This window comes from Oncorhynchus mykiss, chromosome 26 (genome assembly GCF_013265735.2).
Source record: "Oncorhynchus mykiss isolate Arlee chromosome 26, USDA_OmykA_1.1, whole genome shotgun sequence".
NCBI lineage: Eukaryota > Metazoa > Chordata > Actinopteri > Salmoniformes > Salmonidae > Oncorhynchus > Oncorhynchus mykiss.
In genome coordinates this window covers 32,320,895-32,339,687 of record NC_048590.1, presented here as the reverse complement: position 1 = coordinate 32,339,687, position 18,793 = coordinate 32,320,895, and the positions used below count along the sequence as shown (strand labels likewise).

Sequence of the window (18,793 nt, the reverse complement as noted above, 5' to 3'; positions counted from 1 at the left end):
ATGATGTCAAGCAAAGAGGCAATGAGTTTGAAGGTAGGCCTTGAAATACATCCACAGGTACACCTACAATTGACTCAAATTATGTAAATTAGCCTATCAGAAGCTTCTAAAGTCATTGCATAATTTTCTGGAATTTTCCAAGCTGTTTAAAGGCACAGTCAACTTAGTGTATGTAATCTTCTGACCCACTGGAATTGTGATACAGTGAATTATAAGTGAAATAATCTGTCTGTAAACAATTGTTGGAAAAATGACTTGTGTCATGCACAAAGTAGATGTCCTAACCGACTTTCCAAAACTATAGTTTATTAACAAGAAATTTGTGGAGTGGTTGAAAAATGAGTTTTAATGACTCCAACCTAAGTATATGTAAACTTCCGACTTCAACTGTATATGCATTCGCATATCAAGTCTCTCTTGAGTTGGGCTCAGGAATGTTTGTGGGGGAAGGGTGGGGAGTGTGTGTGTGTGTGTGTGTGTGTGTGTGTGTCCCACGTCTGTTGCTATGGGGCAATGATGTTAGGGACAATACAGGAGGAATCACAATAATTGTTTGCCAAAATAATAATTACTTGCCAAAAATGAAATGTTTGTAATTTCAATCCTGGTTATAGGTAACAATCCTTCATACGAACTGACAACATTATTACGCATATTATTTGTTGTTTTAAAAAAAAAAAAAAATTAAGACATGTAAGAATTTTTAATATACATTATATTTACCCCCAAAATATGGGGAATTGGAAATGATGCAGACAATTACATTGATGGAAGCTACAATCTATCTGCAATATTAAAGCTAATCTACACCCTTAAAAAATGTGTCTGCATCATTTAAAAAATATAGAATAAAAGAGTAGAAACAGTGTTAAAGATTAATGTCATACTTGTTCTTGATACAATGTTTTATTCTAATCACACACTCAGGCAGGTATTTGAAAGAGGTCTCTGAGCACTACTCATCCATCCTTGCACAGGTGCTTTCTAAAGAAGTAATTGGCAGGTAGTTTGACGGCTTTCTCTGGCGTGACCAGAGTCAGGTTCACAGCAGCACCTATTGGTCAAAGAAGAGAGGCGCAGAATCACACACAAACGTGTGTGCGCACACACACACGCACGCACACACACTTCCATTGGTGTGTCAATCAGTATGGATCTCACAAATAATATTACGGAAGAGTTATCATTACAGAGGAAATCGTCTGAATCAACAGAGTATTTATGGAAATTCACCCTCATTCCCAGGCTCAAGAGAGAGAGAGCCGTCTGGTGGACGAGATTACTGAGTGCCATACCTTAGAATATCTAGAAACTTCTGTACTGTAACTGTCAAATGCACCATCTGGTGGTCGAACTAGAAAGGCATGATGATACAGTGTAGGCCACATGACATTTTTGTCAGGAGTCACTTTGTATTCCATAGATCATGGCGTTAACTGCATCATGAATCATAACGCCTGGGTCCCCAATATTTACTTCACCATCCATCACCTTCCAGGTCACTGGTACAGTGTGAATACAACAACACAAGCCTTGAAAACTTTTTGGCACAGAGGGTGCCTTTTTGCCCTGAAGGCACAGTTTCTGTCCCATTTGGCTGCATTTAAATAAGCTCTCCGATTTTGAAAGCACAATATGGATCTATAATCATATTCACGATGATTTCTTTATCAACATTAACGTGTTATTGCCCTGGTGGAATTATCTACCCCCTAAAACAATTGTCTGCGTCATTATTATTTTTTAAATTTTTATGACATTTCATTTTTCACCATATAATAGAATAAAAGAGTAGTGCTGCGGTCTAAGACAATGCATCTCAGTGCAAGAGGTGTCACTACAGTCCCTGGTTCAAATCCAGGCTGTATCACATCCGGCCGTGATTGGGAGTCCCATAGGGCGCGCACAATTGGCCCAACGTCGTCTGGGTTTGGCTGGGGTAGGCCGTCATTGTGAAGAATAATTTGTTCTTAACTGACTTGCCTAGTTAAATAAAGGTTTAATAACATAAATAAATACAAATTATCTTTCGATTTTCTATTGATCTTATAGGCTACTATTTGGTGTAAGGTGTAAAGTAACTAATTACAAATATACTCTCGTTACTGTCACTGAGTACTTATACTTTTTTGGAGTATTTTTCAAGTAATTCATTTTACTTCTACTATAGTGAAATGTCATTTAAGTACTCTTTCCACAACTGTATTTAAGATACATGACTGATACAAACATTCACATGAAACAGAAGTATTATTACTGAACATAAGCCTACAGCACTGCAGGCTAATGTCAAACCTGGGGTGTAGCCATTACACCGATTCTGTTGCAAAGCGTTTGGCAACAGCAACCGTTCACTCTAAACGGAAAACGCAAAGGAGTTTATATTGGACAAATCCAGGTAGGTGCTCCCCGTTTGCTCTGTTTGGTTCTTAAACGGTAAACCGTTTCCGTAATGAATAGACCCCAGAAACCTCCATCGCAAACATAAGTGCCTAAACTACATTTTGTCATCCCTCCTGTCAGGAATAAAAATACACTTCCGGTGACGTGGCTCCTCTGGAAAAGGGGAAGCCGTGGCAGGAAAGTTAGCTGCGGAATCAGCTGGAGAGTGGAACAGCAGCGCTAGCCTACCTCACTGAGCTGGATGGCAGGGACACACTGGTGGAAGAACTTCAGGAATCACAACAGGGTAAAATATATTAATATCACATTACTTATTAACTTTTTCTTGTAAGTTGACTGCGTGATTTTAGCAATCCAAACTAACTGACTTCAACTTAAGGTTTGAAATGCTAGAGTTAGGCTTGGCTAGTTAAGCGTGCTAGCTGAATTTGTTTATAGACAGCCATTTGGGCGTCACGACCAGAACTTTCCAAGTAGCAGAGCGAATTAAATAGCAACTGGTTGCCAAAAACTGTAACCTTTATTAAGTAAAAACAAAAGTCACCTAGCTAGCTAAATAAATCCATGCGATGCATATCTAACGTAGCAGATACAGCTGTTGCTACAGTGAGTGAGATGTGTTACATTGTAATTAACGTTAGCTGGCCCACAACTTGTTACTTTGTTACAATTCATCAAAATGTTACAATGTTTGGGCCTTTCCCGAACGTGTGCAACACTCGCTTGTGCTATGTCGTCTCAACTTTTACAGCGCGAGCTGTCTGGCATCACACAACCGCATATCATCAGCATCCCATATCTATCGTTGACGTAAACAGCATTTTACTCGTTCCTGCAAGCCATGTTTGCGAATTCTTCACATAGCCTCCAACTTTTTAGTGTTGTCTTTCTCTCTTATATTTGTGATTTTCGTCGACCGTGAACAGCGCTCTGATGAACACATTCAAAATGCGACGCTGACGTGTAGATGGGGTACCGCAGGCCAAGGGGCTCGCGAACACACACAACCATGTAAAGTTAATATAATAATAATTTTCTGAATTAAACGTCGACCATAGTTATTTGGTTTAGTTCAAGTCATGATGCTGTGTAATAGGTCCTCTTAGACACGTTTTCTTAGACATTAGCAGACCTAAGCAGTTGCTCATGGAGCACTTTTTCCATCTGTTTTGGTGGAATGACTACCCTACCAAGGGATTTATTTTGTCCTGTCCATTTTCAGTCATCACCCGTTACTGGTCACACACAATATCGCAACCTTAGCCAAAAATGTCTATACAAACTGTTTGGCAGTGAATGTGCATTCAATTTATTTGAGAAAGCATCTATGTTGAGTTAAGAATGCATGTAAGGCCTATCTATGTTATATGATGACCTCTCCATCTTGCAACATTGGCCTTGTTGGTTGCAGGTGCTCTCTGGAACGAGGGACGGATGAAATCAAGAGGCGGTAGGCCCAGCTGGGCGTTGGCTGCACTGTTCACTGGTGCTGCCCTGCTGGTCATCTCCTCCAAAGGGGCGTCCAGTGGGAAGATGGTGTCCCAGGCAGCCATGGCTCATGCCACAGCCACAGCCGCTGGATCAGGCCCAGGGCTTCCAGATGAGTTCCTAGGCTTCCAGGCCTTAGCTGACTTCTTTGCAAGTGAACGTGCCGATGTCTGGCTCTGCTCTCTGGTTGGGTCTGTTGCTGTAGGCCTCACTGGAATTTTCCCCCTTCTTGTTATTCCTATTGAGGCAGGAGCGGCCCTCGAGACAGCGGGTAAGTTGTGACCTAAACTGATATGTAACCTTGCTGTTAGCCAGACTAATGTAGGCCTACTCTTTCTTCTGAAAACGAGCCACACTGGTTATGCCTTGATCACCACACCCGTAATTAGACATCCTGAGGTAGCCTACAGTGACTGACTTACCATTAAGCAGAAGAGGCAAATGCCTCACATCATCAAGGGGCCCTTGTGAGCTGGGCATCCATTTTTAATCATAAAATACAGTTCTGCACTGTTTTTTTTCTGAAGAGCCATTTAAATGTGGAGCAATGGCACCTCTATTTTTCTCTGAGGAAACTGCTGCTTATGAGCTGAACAATGTGCTTCTGAACTCTGCCTGACCACACCCTTTTAAACACAGCCTTCAAGTAGAATATATAGAGGCCACAGTCACTACCTCCAAAGCTGCGTTGCTGATTTTTGTTGTTGCCTTGAGTATTTAACCATGTGAGATACCAGTACTATTTATGTGCATAAAGTGTTAAACTGTAACATTTTGGTCAAATGTCAATGATTCCTTTGCACCATTGGGATTATGCTTTTGGCTCACACAAATCCTGCAGTTTGTTAAAAAAATAAATAAAAAAATGACCAGAGAAAATAATTCTAAAGGTATCACTGACATGAGCCTTGTTGGTAATGGATAAATGTGTCAATGTGAATGGTGCTGAATTGGGTGTGTCCTCATTTCCATGCTGTATTCTTCACTCTCAAAGAAGAGAAACCAGGCCACTATGTATTGCATTTCAACACCTCTCAGAAAACACAATTAACACTGAAGGCCACTGGCTTTGCCTGTCCTGGTCCTTTGTGCTTATTAGTATTGGTAAGGAGAACATCGGATCACTAATGCCATATTGTAATACAATAGCAATGGCAGTTGCATCCTCTGAAGCTGTTCATTCAGACATTTTAAAAAATCGAGCCCATAAATTGAGAAATTACCCAGGAGGCCTATTTCTTTAATTGTCATACTTCATGCAAAGATACAAATGTTTAAATAGACAAACATGTAATGGCTCTTAATTTTAAAGCTAGAAATAGAAAATCACTTATTTTGCAGATTTATTTAAATGAAACCTGTAAATGTTTTAGCTCAAACAGGGAAGAACCAGCATTTTTGTATATCATGGATGATACAGCCTACTTCAACTATACTTTTCATAATTGCCATCTCTTTCTCTCTTGTTACTCTCTGTGTGTTTCCAGCTGGCTGTCGGAAGCTAAAGCAGCTTCTGAGCTTTGCCATTGGTGGTCTCTTGGGTGACGTGTTCCTCCACTTGCTCCCGGAGGCTTGGGCACATTCCCACTCCTGCAGCCCAGGTGGGTCAATCTTTTCTCTCAGGCACCCTCCTGTTCTTTCTATACCCTTTATCCCTCCTGGAGACATCCCCATTCAAATTGCCTGTGCTTATTTCCCCCCACCAGTATACCTATTCTGACCCTTCACACAGACCAGTGGAATGCCTGTGTCCTTAGGCTTGCATATCACTTATCTGACACGTCAGCAATATTGTAAAGATAGTCTGTTTGCGAAAACAATTGATTTCGACACTTTTCAAACTGACAGAGACAGAGAGGGAATGACAGCTAACATTCCCAGTATACTACATTTATTTTTTCTAATAAGTTAACATTGGAAGTGCAGATATTCTCTTCAGTATTAAGGATTTGTCAAATATAGCATTTTACAATGACTCTTCAAAGCAGTTTTAGTGCAAACATATACACTGAACAAAAATATAAATGCAACACTTTCAAAGATTGTACTGAGTTACAGTTCATATATGGAAATCAGTCCATTGAAATAATTTCATTAGGCCCTAATTAAAGGTTAAATAAAATACAAAAAAATATATGGATTTCACATGCCTGGGAATACAGATATGCGGTTATTGGTCACAGCTACCTTAAAAACAAAGTTGCGGGACTGAGTCAGAAAACCAGTTAGTATCTGGTGTGCCCACCATTTGCCTCATACAGATCAACTCTATGTGAAGGAGATGTGTCGATCAGGCTGTTGCCTGTGGCCTATGGAATGTTGTCACACTGCTCTTCAATGTCTGTGCGAAGTTACTGGATATTGTCCGGAACTGAAACACTGCCGTACACGTTGATCCAGAGCATCCCTAACATGCTCAAAGAGTGACATGTCTGGGGAGTATGCAGGCCATGGAAGAACAGGGACGTTTTCAGCTTCCAGGAACTGTTTACAGATCCTTGCAACATGGGGCCGTGCATTATCATGGCGAAACGTGAGGTGATGACAGCTGATGAATGGCACGATAATGGGCCTCAGGATCTCTTCACAGCATCTCTGTGCATTTAAATGGCCATTGATTAAAATGCAGTTGTGTTAGTCTGTAGTTTATCCCTGCCCATACCAAAACCCAATGCTACCATGGGGGCACTGAAGGTGAGCATTTGCCCATTGAAGTTGGTTATGACGCCGAACTGCACTCGGGTCAAGACCTTTGTGAGGACGACGAGCATGCAGATGAGCTTCCCTGAGACGGTTTCTGTAGAAATTCTACAGTTGTGCAAAACCACAGTTTAGTCCGTTGGCTGGTCTCGGACGATCCCGCAGGTGACAAGGCCGGGTGTGAGGATCCAGGTCTGGCGTGGTTGCACGTGGTCTGCAGTTGTGAGATTGGTTGGACATACTGCCTAATTCTCAAACGTTGTTGTGGGTGGCTTATGGTAGAGAAATTAGCATTCAATTCTCTGGCAACAGTTCTGCTGGACTTTCCTGCAGTCAGCATGCCAATTGCACGCTCCCTCAACTAGAGACATCTGTGGCATTGTTATCACAAAACTGCAGATTTTTTAGTGGCCTTTTATTGTTCCCAGCTCAAGGTGCACCAGTGTAAGGATCATGCTGTTTAATCAGCTTTTTGAGATGCCACACCTATCAGATGGATGGATTATTTTGGCAAAGGAGAAATGCTCACTAACAGGGATGTAAACTAATTTGTGCACAACATTAGAGAAATACAATTTTTGTGCAACATTTCTGGGGTCTTATTTCAGCTCATAAAACATGTGACCAACACTACGTGTTGTGTTATATATTTTTTTCAGTGTCTGTTGATTTTAATTTAGGATTACCAGGGATGCGTTCAGAAGGACGCAACATTTTGGAACATTCACATAGAAATATATGCTATGTATACACACATGCTTCTCTGTCAAGTATTGCAGTGTTTCCAAACTCCAGTACCCAGTCCTCCAGTATTTAAAAAAAGAAAAGCACACCTGATTTAACTGAACTAATCATCAAACGCTCAATGAGATGAATAAGGTGTGTTTGCATTGAGTACTGGCATTGGGAAACACTGATGTATGCTCTATTCATGGCATTTCTATCTGCAATGTTTGACAACTGGATGTGGCCCAGGATTAAGTTTCCCAGACCTGAGGTCCTCTGGTTGTCATGTAGAAATACACTTTAAAATGCTTTGCTGACTTCTATGAAGTCCTCGGTGGTGATGAGCAACCCTAAGCCATGCCTGCATTCCACTGATCCATGTGAAAGGGGGTCTCCATACAATCCTAGAGAAAGTTTTCCAATTAGTTTGTCATCCCTGTTAAAATAGAGCCTATCTCACACTGTATGTCTCTTCCATCCTCCCTGTGTTCAGACGAGAGCCAGCTCCACTACAGGACCCAGGGCCTGTGGGTTATCATGGGCATGCTGTCCTTCCTTCTCCTGGAGAAGATGTTCCCAGATGAGAACAGTCAGGAGGACTCCATTGGTAACAGCCAGCATGTCCCTGTGAGTAGTTCAATGCTGTTTTATTGTCCATGTCTACATGAAAAGTGCAACAGTCGAGTCAATGCACCGGATACAACTCTTTAATAGCCCCAAACTATTTAAAGAAATGGTGGGCAGGTCTTTCCAAAGAAGGTTAAGGTCATGCATCTAATTACACACCTCATCTCATATGCTGGAACCATCACATATTTATTTAGGTGTGTCCAGTGCACCAGTGCTCTTTAATCCCTTCACTGGTACCACAGTGACACTGCTCTTCCACGCGGTGGGGTGGCTAGTGGATCAGTTGGCTCTATCTAGGGCTTTCTGTTTGATCTGAGCTGGTCTTCAGTGGACAACTCTGGCCTAAACTTAAACAAGGCACATTAGATCATCTTGATTGATAGTGTTGTAGCTGAAGAAACCACAATCAGTTTTTATTCCACTCTTCAGTGATGAATCATTAGCATTTTGACTTCAACAATCAACTTCTGAATTTAAGCCGCTTTAAGGTAGTGATTAAACAGTGCTGTGATGACACATTATGTCCTAAATGGGAATCTCCCAGAATTGTCTTATTTATAACTTTATAAGTGGAGTTGGAGTCCAAATGGAAAATAAGAAATCTGAGAGTCAAACTAATCCAATTTTCTACAGATTTGAATGTGAATATTATAAAATATGCACATTTTCCCTCCAGAGGTTTGTTTCTATCAAATGGGTGTGTTGTGGATAAAAAGGCTGTGATGCAGTGTACATAGAAACCACTTGGTGCTAAAGTTTGTCATGTACCGACTAAAAAACATACATAAGGTCAATGTGTTTCCATTGTGTTTTCCACTCTATCAATTTGGTTTTTCACAAACTGTTGGCATATTCTCTATAGACAACAGCTTGCTGATAAAGTGGACAGGTTAGGTTATAGGATTGGATGGGTAAGATCATTTTTATTCATTAATTGGCAGCTAAGCACAAATCATGTCACTAGCATACATAATAAGATCCTCAATATTTATTGGAAAGGAGCATCAAGCTCATGACTGTGCACCCACCCTGTGAAGTTCATCACTTCTTTCATCCGAAGCCTAATAAAACTGGGCAAGTTTTTTCAAGTTAGGACCACACATCATAGCACCGACTTGCCTTCAAATTTACCTCGACATGATGGTGATGCTATCAACAATTGCGCAATAAATAGTTTTCACCAATTTGTCGCATAATGAAATTGTACCGACACTTTTTCCATCCCAGCTGTCGCAATTTTTTTTTTCACTCTAACTTTAATCTGGATTGAAACATGGTTACTGATGCAACCTTATTGATCCCCTACCTCCGCAAGCAGGGACCCATTGTGCCATAGCCCTGAGTCTATCTGCTAGACACGCTTGGGATCAAAGCTGTATTCTATCTCCCCTCCATTTCTCTAATACCAGTGAGACCCTTTTTCATATGGGATTTGGAGTGGGTATTAGTGCAGAGTATTAGCTTCGGGATTCTTTTGATGTTTTGGGGTATGGAGTGATTTTTGGTGGTGCATTTTCCCTGTCTGACAGTGTGGATTTAGATGAGTTGAGATGTTCTCTGCTCTGTAGAAATGGGAGAGCTTCTTGTGGCGTGTGTAAAACAGAGGTACACAACTGCAGGCTTTTGAAGGCCTTAATGTCTGTAGGGTTCCTTTTTTATCTATTTTATTTCACTGAAATAGTCAGCTCTAACTTGCTGATGAAAAGGTAAGGGTGAAAACCAGCACTTTAAATCTTACTGCATTTGTGCTCCCATATGCTAAAATGTTCTGTTATTCAAAAGATAATCCTTCATTTAATTGCAGGTATTTGTTTCTTATCCTTGTGCCCCATACATCTCGCATTAGTTGTGTGTACCACTTTCCTCTTCCTTCTCTTTTGCTCAGGAGGAGGAAGATTGGCATCCATGTCTGGTCTCATTCATTGTAGCTATTTATAGAGATGGGGAGGAAGCAGCTGCTACATCTACTTCAGAGAGGCCAGAGGAGTGTGTTCAGGGGTGGATAGTGAGACTCGGGGTAGATCAGTGCTCCTTCCACAAATTGAGTCTTATCAAGCATGTTTCGATGTTGGTATCAAGATGCCGTTACTATTCAATTCAGAGACATAGGTCATGAATCACGATCTCACTTGGTGTCAAACTCCCACTCTCCAATGAATTACCCAGCCCACTCACACATTAGGGGACAGATTGATATTTGAGAAGATATTTAACATTTCCCAGCCACATTTAGAATACAGCAGACTATTTGCCTCGTTTAATTTGACTATTAAATGACGCTGTACTGTAAATGGCTCTAAACGAGGAAGGGACCAGGAAGTCGGCCCTGCTCTGGAAAGGAGAATGGCCTGGGGTAGAATGAATTTGTTTTTTGTTAAAAGCACGCAAATTCAGTGGAAGATGTGACGACTGCGACAGGAATTTTAGGCTGTAATGTGCAGTCAGTGGTTGGAGGAGAGAAGCTATGGGTGACATAAAAGAAACACAGTACTGTAGGTTGATTCAATGGAATGTGTAGGTGTAGTGTACTATGTAAACCTTTGCATGCAATAGAATTTCCTGCTGATTCGGCTAATAACTGTTTGTTTTTGTCACCCCTTCTCCTCAGACCTCCCATAGCTCAGACTCCAGTAGTGAGGCGTTGTCCCACATCAATGGGCACCATTCTGATACGTGGAGCTCGTCCTGCAAGACAAAAAGCAGCTTGCAGCAAGTGCCAAAGAAAATAAAGGTAAGTTGGATCAAATGGGTAAAGTTTGTCTGATGGGATATTGTTCATTTTAACAAGCCATATGTAAATGACAAAAGGGAGAACAATCTGGAAATGTCCATTTGCTTAAGAGCCACCAAAATGAAATCCCCCAGAGCCACCAAACTGAAATCCTCTGTACTAAGTAACCCCTTTTGCTTTGTGTATATGACTTAAGTGTGAGTCAGCTGTGGGATCCTGTATAGACTTGGTTCTGTGTCTCTATCTGGCAGACGAGTGGGTACCTGAACCTGCTGGCTAACTGTATTGACAACTTCACCCATGGCCTGGCTGTGGCAGGGAGCTTCCTGGTCAGCAGGAAGGTGAGTTAGTCTGCAGCACAAATATCTGCAATGAAGTCTCTCCAGGCGCTATATACTAAATAGTCCCCATGTGTGGGTTTTTAATAAATGCTAATTAAACCTAATAGCAGTTACTAATTTCAATGCAAGCATTTCAACAAAATGCACCGTGGTCATGAACAATGCATACAATACTTCAACTTAGGGCAGACTTATTACAGACTACAGTATGTTATGAAAGGTGGTTGTTTTGGCATTTGAGGCTCGTGCCCATGATTGGCAAAGGACCCAACCCCCTTGGCAGACTTGTAGATAGCTGTATCAGTGCTCACTTAGCCATAACATTCACTATTCTCAGCTCAGTCCACTATGACCATGATACTGCACCCCTGCTTAAGAGACTAGTTTCAACAACACAATTCTATGATTTTGATGCAAAGTACGGTATTGTCATTATTACAGAACATTGAGTCAGGACATTGAATTCTACCTCGCTATTTTCTGAAGTATGATAATGATTACATTACCCACGGTTGTGGGTGAGAAAGTCCAGCTGGAGAGGCATAAGGCTAACAGCATGAGCCAAAGGGAGAGTTTGCCAGAGAGGAAGTAAACTAGCTAGATGTCTCTACATCGCTCACACACATGGGCATCCCACTTATTTTGGTTTCCATCTGCACTCATATTTCTATATGCAGGCATGATGGTGTTTATCAAAGTAGAAGCCCAGTTGGATGCATGAAACAAACATTGTCATGTATACACACTGTAATGTAGTACAAGAGTCGTTATCAGAGTTTGAGTAGTATAGGATCGGAAACATGTCTTGTACGTATATATTTTGCAGAGCCTGATCAGAGACATGTTCTATGTATTTCCTGACAGGTTGGGTGTCTCACCACCTTTGCCATCCTGCTCCATGAAATCCCCCATGAAGTAAGTTCAAACTTGCTATTTTTAGGGGATGTGACCTATTTTTTTTGTATTGTACTTCATGCAATGAAAGCTAATTATGACTGTTTTTTGAGTCATGAATTGATTCAGTTCTAGTTGATATCCCCATCTTTTCTTTCTTACATAAATGGGCTCTGTGACGCATTGCTTATATGTGAATCTGTGACACATTGCTTACATGATGTTTGCTCATCTCTAGGTGGGTGACTTTGCCATCCTGCTGCGTGCAGGGTTTGACCGCTGGAGTGCCGCCCGCATGCAGCTATCCACAGCCCTGGGAGGGGTGCTGGGGGCCTGTTTTGCCCTGTGTGCCCAGTCTCCCAGAGGCACAGGTGAGCCACCTAGCATCCTCCATATACAAAACAGCAGCAGAGCACTGAAACTACAGCTCCACACCAGGTGCTTGACTTGGACTGAAATAAGGAACAGTATTTATTTTGGGTGCCGGTACTGTTTTATATTTAGGTGCAAGAGATCCACAATACTTTTGATTGAATATTCTATAAGCGGTGCAGGAGCTAAAGCAGTAGATCATTAAGTGCTGGTATTCTGCTCCGGTGAGCTCCTGCCCATGTCGAGAACTGTCCACACCCTTGGTATAGGCTATCAAGGAACCATAGTCTTCAGTGATTTGGCAGCCAAGCAGCATGAAAAGCTTTTTAACTATTAAGCCAAACCTTTCATTCCACTTTATCCTGTGTAGAAAATGCAACAGCGTGGATCTTACCATTCTCCTCGGGAGGCTTCCTGTACATAGCCCTGGTCAACGTGGTGCCTGACCTCCTGGAGGAGACCAGCCTCGGGTATGTACACTGGTCAGTCTGGACAGCCACTGACCACAATGCAAATACCCACTAAGAGACTAAATATGCAGCGGGGGAAAAAGTGTTAACCTGTTATGGCTGCGATAACGGGATCGATATGGCAACTACCAGTGAAAATAGAGTGCCAAAATTCAAACCACAGAAATCTCATAATTATAATTCCTGAAACATACATGTGTCTTATATAATTTTAAATCTATTTGTTGTTCATCCCACAAAGTGTCCGATTTTCAAATAGGCTTTTCAGCGAAAGCACTACAAACGATTGTTAGGTCTCCACCAAACCACAATAAGCACAGCCATTTTCCAGCAAAATATAGCCTTCACAAAAAACAGAAATAAAGAAAATTAATCACTAACCTTGAATTATCTTCATCAGATGACACTCATAGGACTTCATGTTACACAATACATGCATGTTTTGTTTAACTTTAGCAATATTTATATAAAACAAATCTGAGTTTACATTGGCGTGTTAGATTCACTAGTTCCAAAAACATCAAGTGATTTTGCATAGCCACATCATTCAACAGAAATACTCATTATAAATGTAGATGATAATATGGTTATACACATGGAATTATAGATATACCTCTCCTTAATGCAACCACTGTGTCAGATTTTTTTTTTTTTTACTTACGGAAAAAGAAATGCATGCAATAATCTGAGACGGACCTCAATTTAAAAACACCACAGCCGCAAAGACGGCGTCAACATAAACAAGAAATTAGATGATAAATATTCCCTTACCTTTGATCTACATCAGAAAGCACTCCAGGAATCCCAGGTCCACAATAAATGTTTGTTTTGTTCGAAAATGTCCGTTATTTATGTCCAAATACCTTCTTTTGTTAGCGCGTTTGGTGTACATATCCAAACGCTAATTCTGGTCAGCGTTATATCGGACAAAAAGTGATCTTACCGGTCGAAGAAACATTTCAAACTAAGTACAGATTTAATCATTAGGATGTTTTTAACATATAGCTTCAATAAAGTTCCAACGGGAGTATTCTTTCTTGTCTTTGTGAGCAATGGAACGCAAGTGACTACCATGAGGGAAAAGTTGGATCACAAAATGGCTGCTTGATGGACAGCCGATATATTCTGCTCTCATTCACTCCCACAACAACATAGAAGCCTCATTATAATTTCTATTGATGGTTGACATCTAGTGGAACCCCTAAGCAGTGCAACATTATTCATATCTCAAGGGGATTTCATTGGGGACTCTGAATACATATAAGCTCAGATTTCTGACTTCCTGTTTTGATTTCAACTCAGGATTTTGCCTGCCAATATGAGTTCTGTTATACTCGCAGACATCATTCAAACAGTTTTAGAAACTTCAGAGTGTTTTCTATCCGATACTAATAATAGTATGCAAATATTAGCAACTATGACTGAGGAGCAGGCCGTTTGATATGGGCACCTTTTCATCCAAGCTACTCAATGCTGCCCCTGCAGCCATAAAAAGTTAAGCTAATATGAAAATGAATGGGCAGACACTGAAGCAAAAACATGTTTCTTATTTTTTTCCAGACACTCCCTGTTGCAGATCCTGCTCCTGTGCTGTGGCATTGCCGTCATGGCCGTCTTGTCTGCCGTAGTGGATTGAGCTCAAAAGACAAGCCTGCTTTACCAAAAATATAATTGAAAACATCACCGCAACATTCACTGGACTGGGACGCAATCCCCCTTTCTATAAAGTTAAGTCCTCAGATTGCATTCAGTCGCCCTTTTTATTATATGGAACTTATTTTTTTTTTATACTCCCACCTAGTGCCAAAACATCCTATCAGCATGGCCATCAACATGGAAGCGATCTGACAATCAGAACGGCACCTTGAATCATGATACCTGCTTTTTCTATCAGGACTCTGGACCAACTGTGTCCACCTTGTCTGCTGATCTCTGACTACTGTCTGTGTGGACACTAACGTGCCAAACCCAGACAGAGACAGACATTTTGAAATGGCAAGAGCTAAAGAAAGCTTATTGAAGCTTTCATGGAAGTGACTGGACTATCTGAGAGCATCAGACCATAATGGGCAGACACTCAGTCTCATCCTGTTTTATTGCACACATGCACATACTCAAACAGGTCATATCACACACATTTGAACAGCTCATGCATACTGTACAAACTTAACCTCACATGGCTTTACCATACTAAAATGCGTACACATTTCCTTACATTCTTCAAATTGTATGCTCATGTGCTGCTTTCTATTTCTCTTTCAGGCTAATTTATATTCATTGTGTCTTATTGGTTTCTGTATCTGCTTGTACTGCCTAGTATTTATTGAATTATTTCAGAAAGTAACATGGTGCAATGTTTTTGTCAAATTCTGTTGTGACTTCGCACCATTGTGTTTTCTGTAGGGTTAATCTGTTACATTGATGTATATTCAAGCAAAAAGACCATGTCTTTTTCAATTGCATACTATACTAATTTGTTAAGAGACACTCAGACAGATATATTTGAAACTCCTTAAATATGAGAGCTTAATTTCAGGAAAATATGATTTAGAAATGTTATAATAATATTATGCAAAATATTTTTGTGTAGTCTTGATTTTACTATATAGTGCTTTCAGAAAGTATTCACACCCCTTGACTTTTTTTCATGTTTTTTACAAAGTGGGATTGAAAACATATATTTTTAAATCAGCAATCTACAATACTCACGTCAAAGTTTTAAAGAAATAATTTTAAAAAATATTGGAAAATAAATCACTGTCTTGATTAGTTAAGTATCTAACCCCCTGAGTCTGTTAAACACCTTTGGCAGCGATTACAACTGATTTTCTGGGTAAGTCTGAGCTTTGTACACCTGGATTGTACTATAGTTGCCCATTTTATTTAAAACATTTAATTTGGTTATTGATCATTGCTAGACAGCCATTTTCAATTCTTGCCATATATTTTCAGTTAGATTTAAGTCAAATGAAACTAGGCCACTTGGGACCATTCAATGACATCTTGGTAAGCAACTCGTGTATATTTGGCCATGTGTTTAAGGTAATTGTCCTGCTGGAAGGTGAATTTCTCTCCCAGTGTTGGGAAGCTGACGGAACCAAGTTTTCTAGGATTTTGTCTGTGCTTAGCTCTATTTAGTTTATTTTTAACCTAAACAACTTATTCCTTGCTGATGACAAGCACACAACATGATGCAATCATTTTGAGAATATGAAGTGCTACACTGTTGTGTTGGACCCAAACATAATGCTTTGTATTCAGGACAAAAAGTTCATTTCTTTGCCACATTTTTTTCAGTATTACTTTAGTGCCTTGTCTCAAACAGGATGCATGTTTTGAAATATTTGTCGTCTTTTCAGTCTGTTGTCAGTATTGTGGAGTAACTAAAGTACAATATTGTTCCATTCTCCATTAAACTCTATTTTAAAATCGCCATTAGCCCCATGGTGAAATCCCTGAGCGGTTTCCTTCCTCTCTTGCAACTGAATTGGGAATGGCGCCTGAATCTTTGTCGTGACTGGGTGTAATGATACACCATCCAAAGTGTTAACTGCATCATCCTCAAAGGGATATGTAATGTCTGCCCCCACCCTATTGCGCAGAGTCTGTGCAATTTATTTGACTTGTTAAGCACATGTTTACTCCTGAACTTATTTAGGCTTGCCATAAAAGCGTTGAATACTTAATGAGTCAAGACATTTCAGCTTTTCATTTGTAAAGATTTTTTTTATTCCACTTTCACATTATTGGGTATTGTGTGTGTGTGTACATCAGTGACCCAAAACCTCAACTTAATAAATGTTTAATTTAGAATGTAACAAAATGTGGAAAAAGTCAGTGTGAATACTTTCTAATTGCACTGTATTCACTCTTGGTAGTTGCATGCACACAAGTTACACTAAGTGAAAGCTATGGAGATTATGCATCAATATGTTATGCAATCAAACAATAAAATTCCACACTAAACATGTTTTCTGTAAGCACATGTTCTGCAGCAAAGAGTCCGGGCTTAAAATGTAATTGGAGCCAGAGGGGGGTATTGATTGTTCACTCTTGACAAGAGCCCGTTGCCATAACGACTCCCTTGCAGATTACCTTCCTTAGTCCTGTGAGAAGCCTACTGTCTGTGGGAGCCTTTCTGTGAGAAAAGATACTGAAGCTCTGTTTATACCTGGTTCTAACTCGTACCATTTATCCTGATGATGTCCACATTCTGATTGTGCCCACACCTTTGGACAGGTGGAGATGATTAAAAGACGCACTGTGATCCTGAGGTAGTCAGGCACGCATTGGGAGAATCTCAATTGAATATTCCGCACGCTTTCGCCTTGACTTCGTAAACCCATTGGATGAGAAAGCCAGAGGTCCCGCCCTGACATCCTCCAATGGAAGAGGAGGCGAGTAGAGAGGATGCAATTGAGATTCTCCCATAGTCACCAGAGACCATGGGTTCGCGCCCAGGCTCTGTCGTAACCGTCCACGACCGGGAGGTCCGTGGGGTGACGCACAATTGGCCTAGCATCGTCCTGGTTGAGGGAGGGCTTGGCCGGTAGGGATATCCTTGTCTCATCGCGCACCAGCGACTCCTGTTGCGGGCCGGGCGCAGTGCGCGTTAACCAAGGTTGCCAGGTGCACGGTGTTTCCTCCGACACATTGGTGCGGCTGGCTTCCGGGTTGGATGCGCGCTGTGTTAAGAAGCAGTGCGGCTTGGTTGGGTTGTGTATCGGAGGACGCATGACTTTCAACCATCTCTCCTGAGCCCGTACGGGAGTTGTAGTGATGAGACAAGATAGTAGCTACTAAAACAATTGGATACCACGAAAAAGGGGTAAAATTCAAAAAAACGAATCAAAACAAAAAAAAGATTCTCCCATAGTGTCTGGATATCTTACAAGTGTAGATGGATCTGGACTGTGAAACCATTTATAAATCATCATTATCAGACCTTCTAAAATCATTGACTTATGGCATGTATTTGTGTCTTAAAATAAACACTATTTTGAAAGAAAGTCAAATAATTTACATACAGGGCGGGACTAAGAAATGTAGTCACAATGTGGACACATTGGACAGCTAGCTATGAGAGACATTTTAATTTCATATGTAGAATGTGGACTTGACCAGGACAAAATACACATGTTAGTACACATGTTAGTGCCAGGTATAAATGAGACATGAATGACAACCTATACCGCAAAGCGAGAAAATCCATAAACTTAACACCGCTGACCTCGAGCATAAATCGCCTCTGACCGTCTACCGGAACATTGCACAACATATCTAACAGGAGATAGATAGGTCTTGATCCCATTTGGTCCTAGGAAAGACAAGTCCAGTTCAAGATCAGCGGACCTCCAAACTCAAATCTGGCACACTTTGAAAAATTATACACAAACCTTGTCCGATGTAAATGTTTGATACCTTGTTGTATTTAAAGGGATCATGTATTGCACATGGTATACGCAGAGAAAACAAATGCATGTAAAGTCTTTCAAGGACATCTATTGTTGCACTATTGAACAATGTGCCGATTTTCATTGCTATCTTTACCTCCCTTTACCTCAGATGAACAATTTTTTTTTTTTTTAAATTTATTTTACCTTTATTTAACCAGGTAGGCAAGTTGAGAACAAGTTCTCATTTACAATTGCGACCTGGCCAAGATAAAGCAAAGCAGTTCGACAGATACAACAACACAGAGTTACACATGGAGTAAAACAAACATACAGTCAATAATAAAGTATAAACAAGTCTATATACAATGTGAGCAAATGAGGTGAGAAGGGAGGTAAAGGCAAAAAAAAGGCCTTGGTGGCAAGGTAAATACAATATAGCAAGTAAAACACTGGAATGGTAGTTTTGCAATGGAAGAATGTGCAAAGTAGAAATAAAAATAATGGGGGTGCAAAGGAGCGAAATAAATAAATTAATTAAATACAGTTGGGAAAGAGGTAGTTGATAGGGCTAAATTATAGGTGGGCTATGTACAGGTGCAGTAATCTGTGAGCTGCTCTGACAGTTGGTGCTTAAAGCTAGTG

General features: G+C 40.6%; 1 protein-coding gene across 2 annotated transcripts; it reads left to right on the top strand.

Moving 5' to 3' along the window:
• The first annotated feature begins 2,382 nt into the window (after positions 1 to 2,382).
• Positions 2,383 to 16,561, top strand: LOC110506648 (zinc transporter ZIP13). 2 transcript variants are annotated; one of them, XR_005039728.1, is made up of 12 exons: positions 2,383 to 2,398; positions 2,524 to 2,689; positions 3,815 to 4,162; positions 5,379 to 5,492; positions 7,811 to 7,944; positions 10,556 to 10,678; positions 10,930 to 11,019; positions 11,884 to 11,934; positions 12,152 to 12,284; positions 12,656 to 12,755; positions 14,316 to 14,482; positions 14,557 to 16,561. XR_005039728.1 is itself a non-coding variant. In XM_021586425.2 (11 exons), exons 3-11 carry the CDS (start codon positions 3,838 to 3,840, stop codon positions 14,389 to 14,391), a joined length of 1,146 nt encoding a protein of 381 aa, XP_021442100.2. In that variant the 5' UTR covers positions 2,383 to 2,398; positions 2,524 to 2,689; positions 3,815 to 3,837; the 3' UTR covers positions 14,392 to 16,561. The 2 variants fall into 2 exon arrangements, 1 of the variants encoding a protein (XP_021442100.2); XM_021586425.2 differs by having other exon boundaries at positions 14,316 to 16,561.
• Positions 16,562 to 18,793: the final 2,232 nt, after the last annotated feature.

Bases quoted from the DNA above. Each gene is read 5' to 3' on its own strand.
- LOC110506648 (XM_021586425.2), top strand. From the start codon at position 3,838: ATGAAATCAAGAGGCGGTAGGCCCAGCTGGGCGTTGGCTGCACTGTTC. The intron at 10,679-10,929 runs GTAAGTTGGATC...TCTATCTGGCAG, and splicing joins AAGTGCCAAAGAAAATAAAG to ACGAGTGGGTACCTGAACCT. The intron at 11,020-11,883 runs GTGAGTTAGTCT...ATTTCCTGACAG, and splicing joins GCTTCCTGGTCAGCAGGAAG to GTTGGGTGTCTCACCACCTT.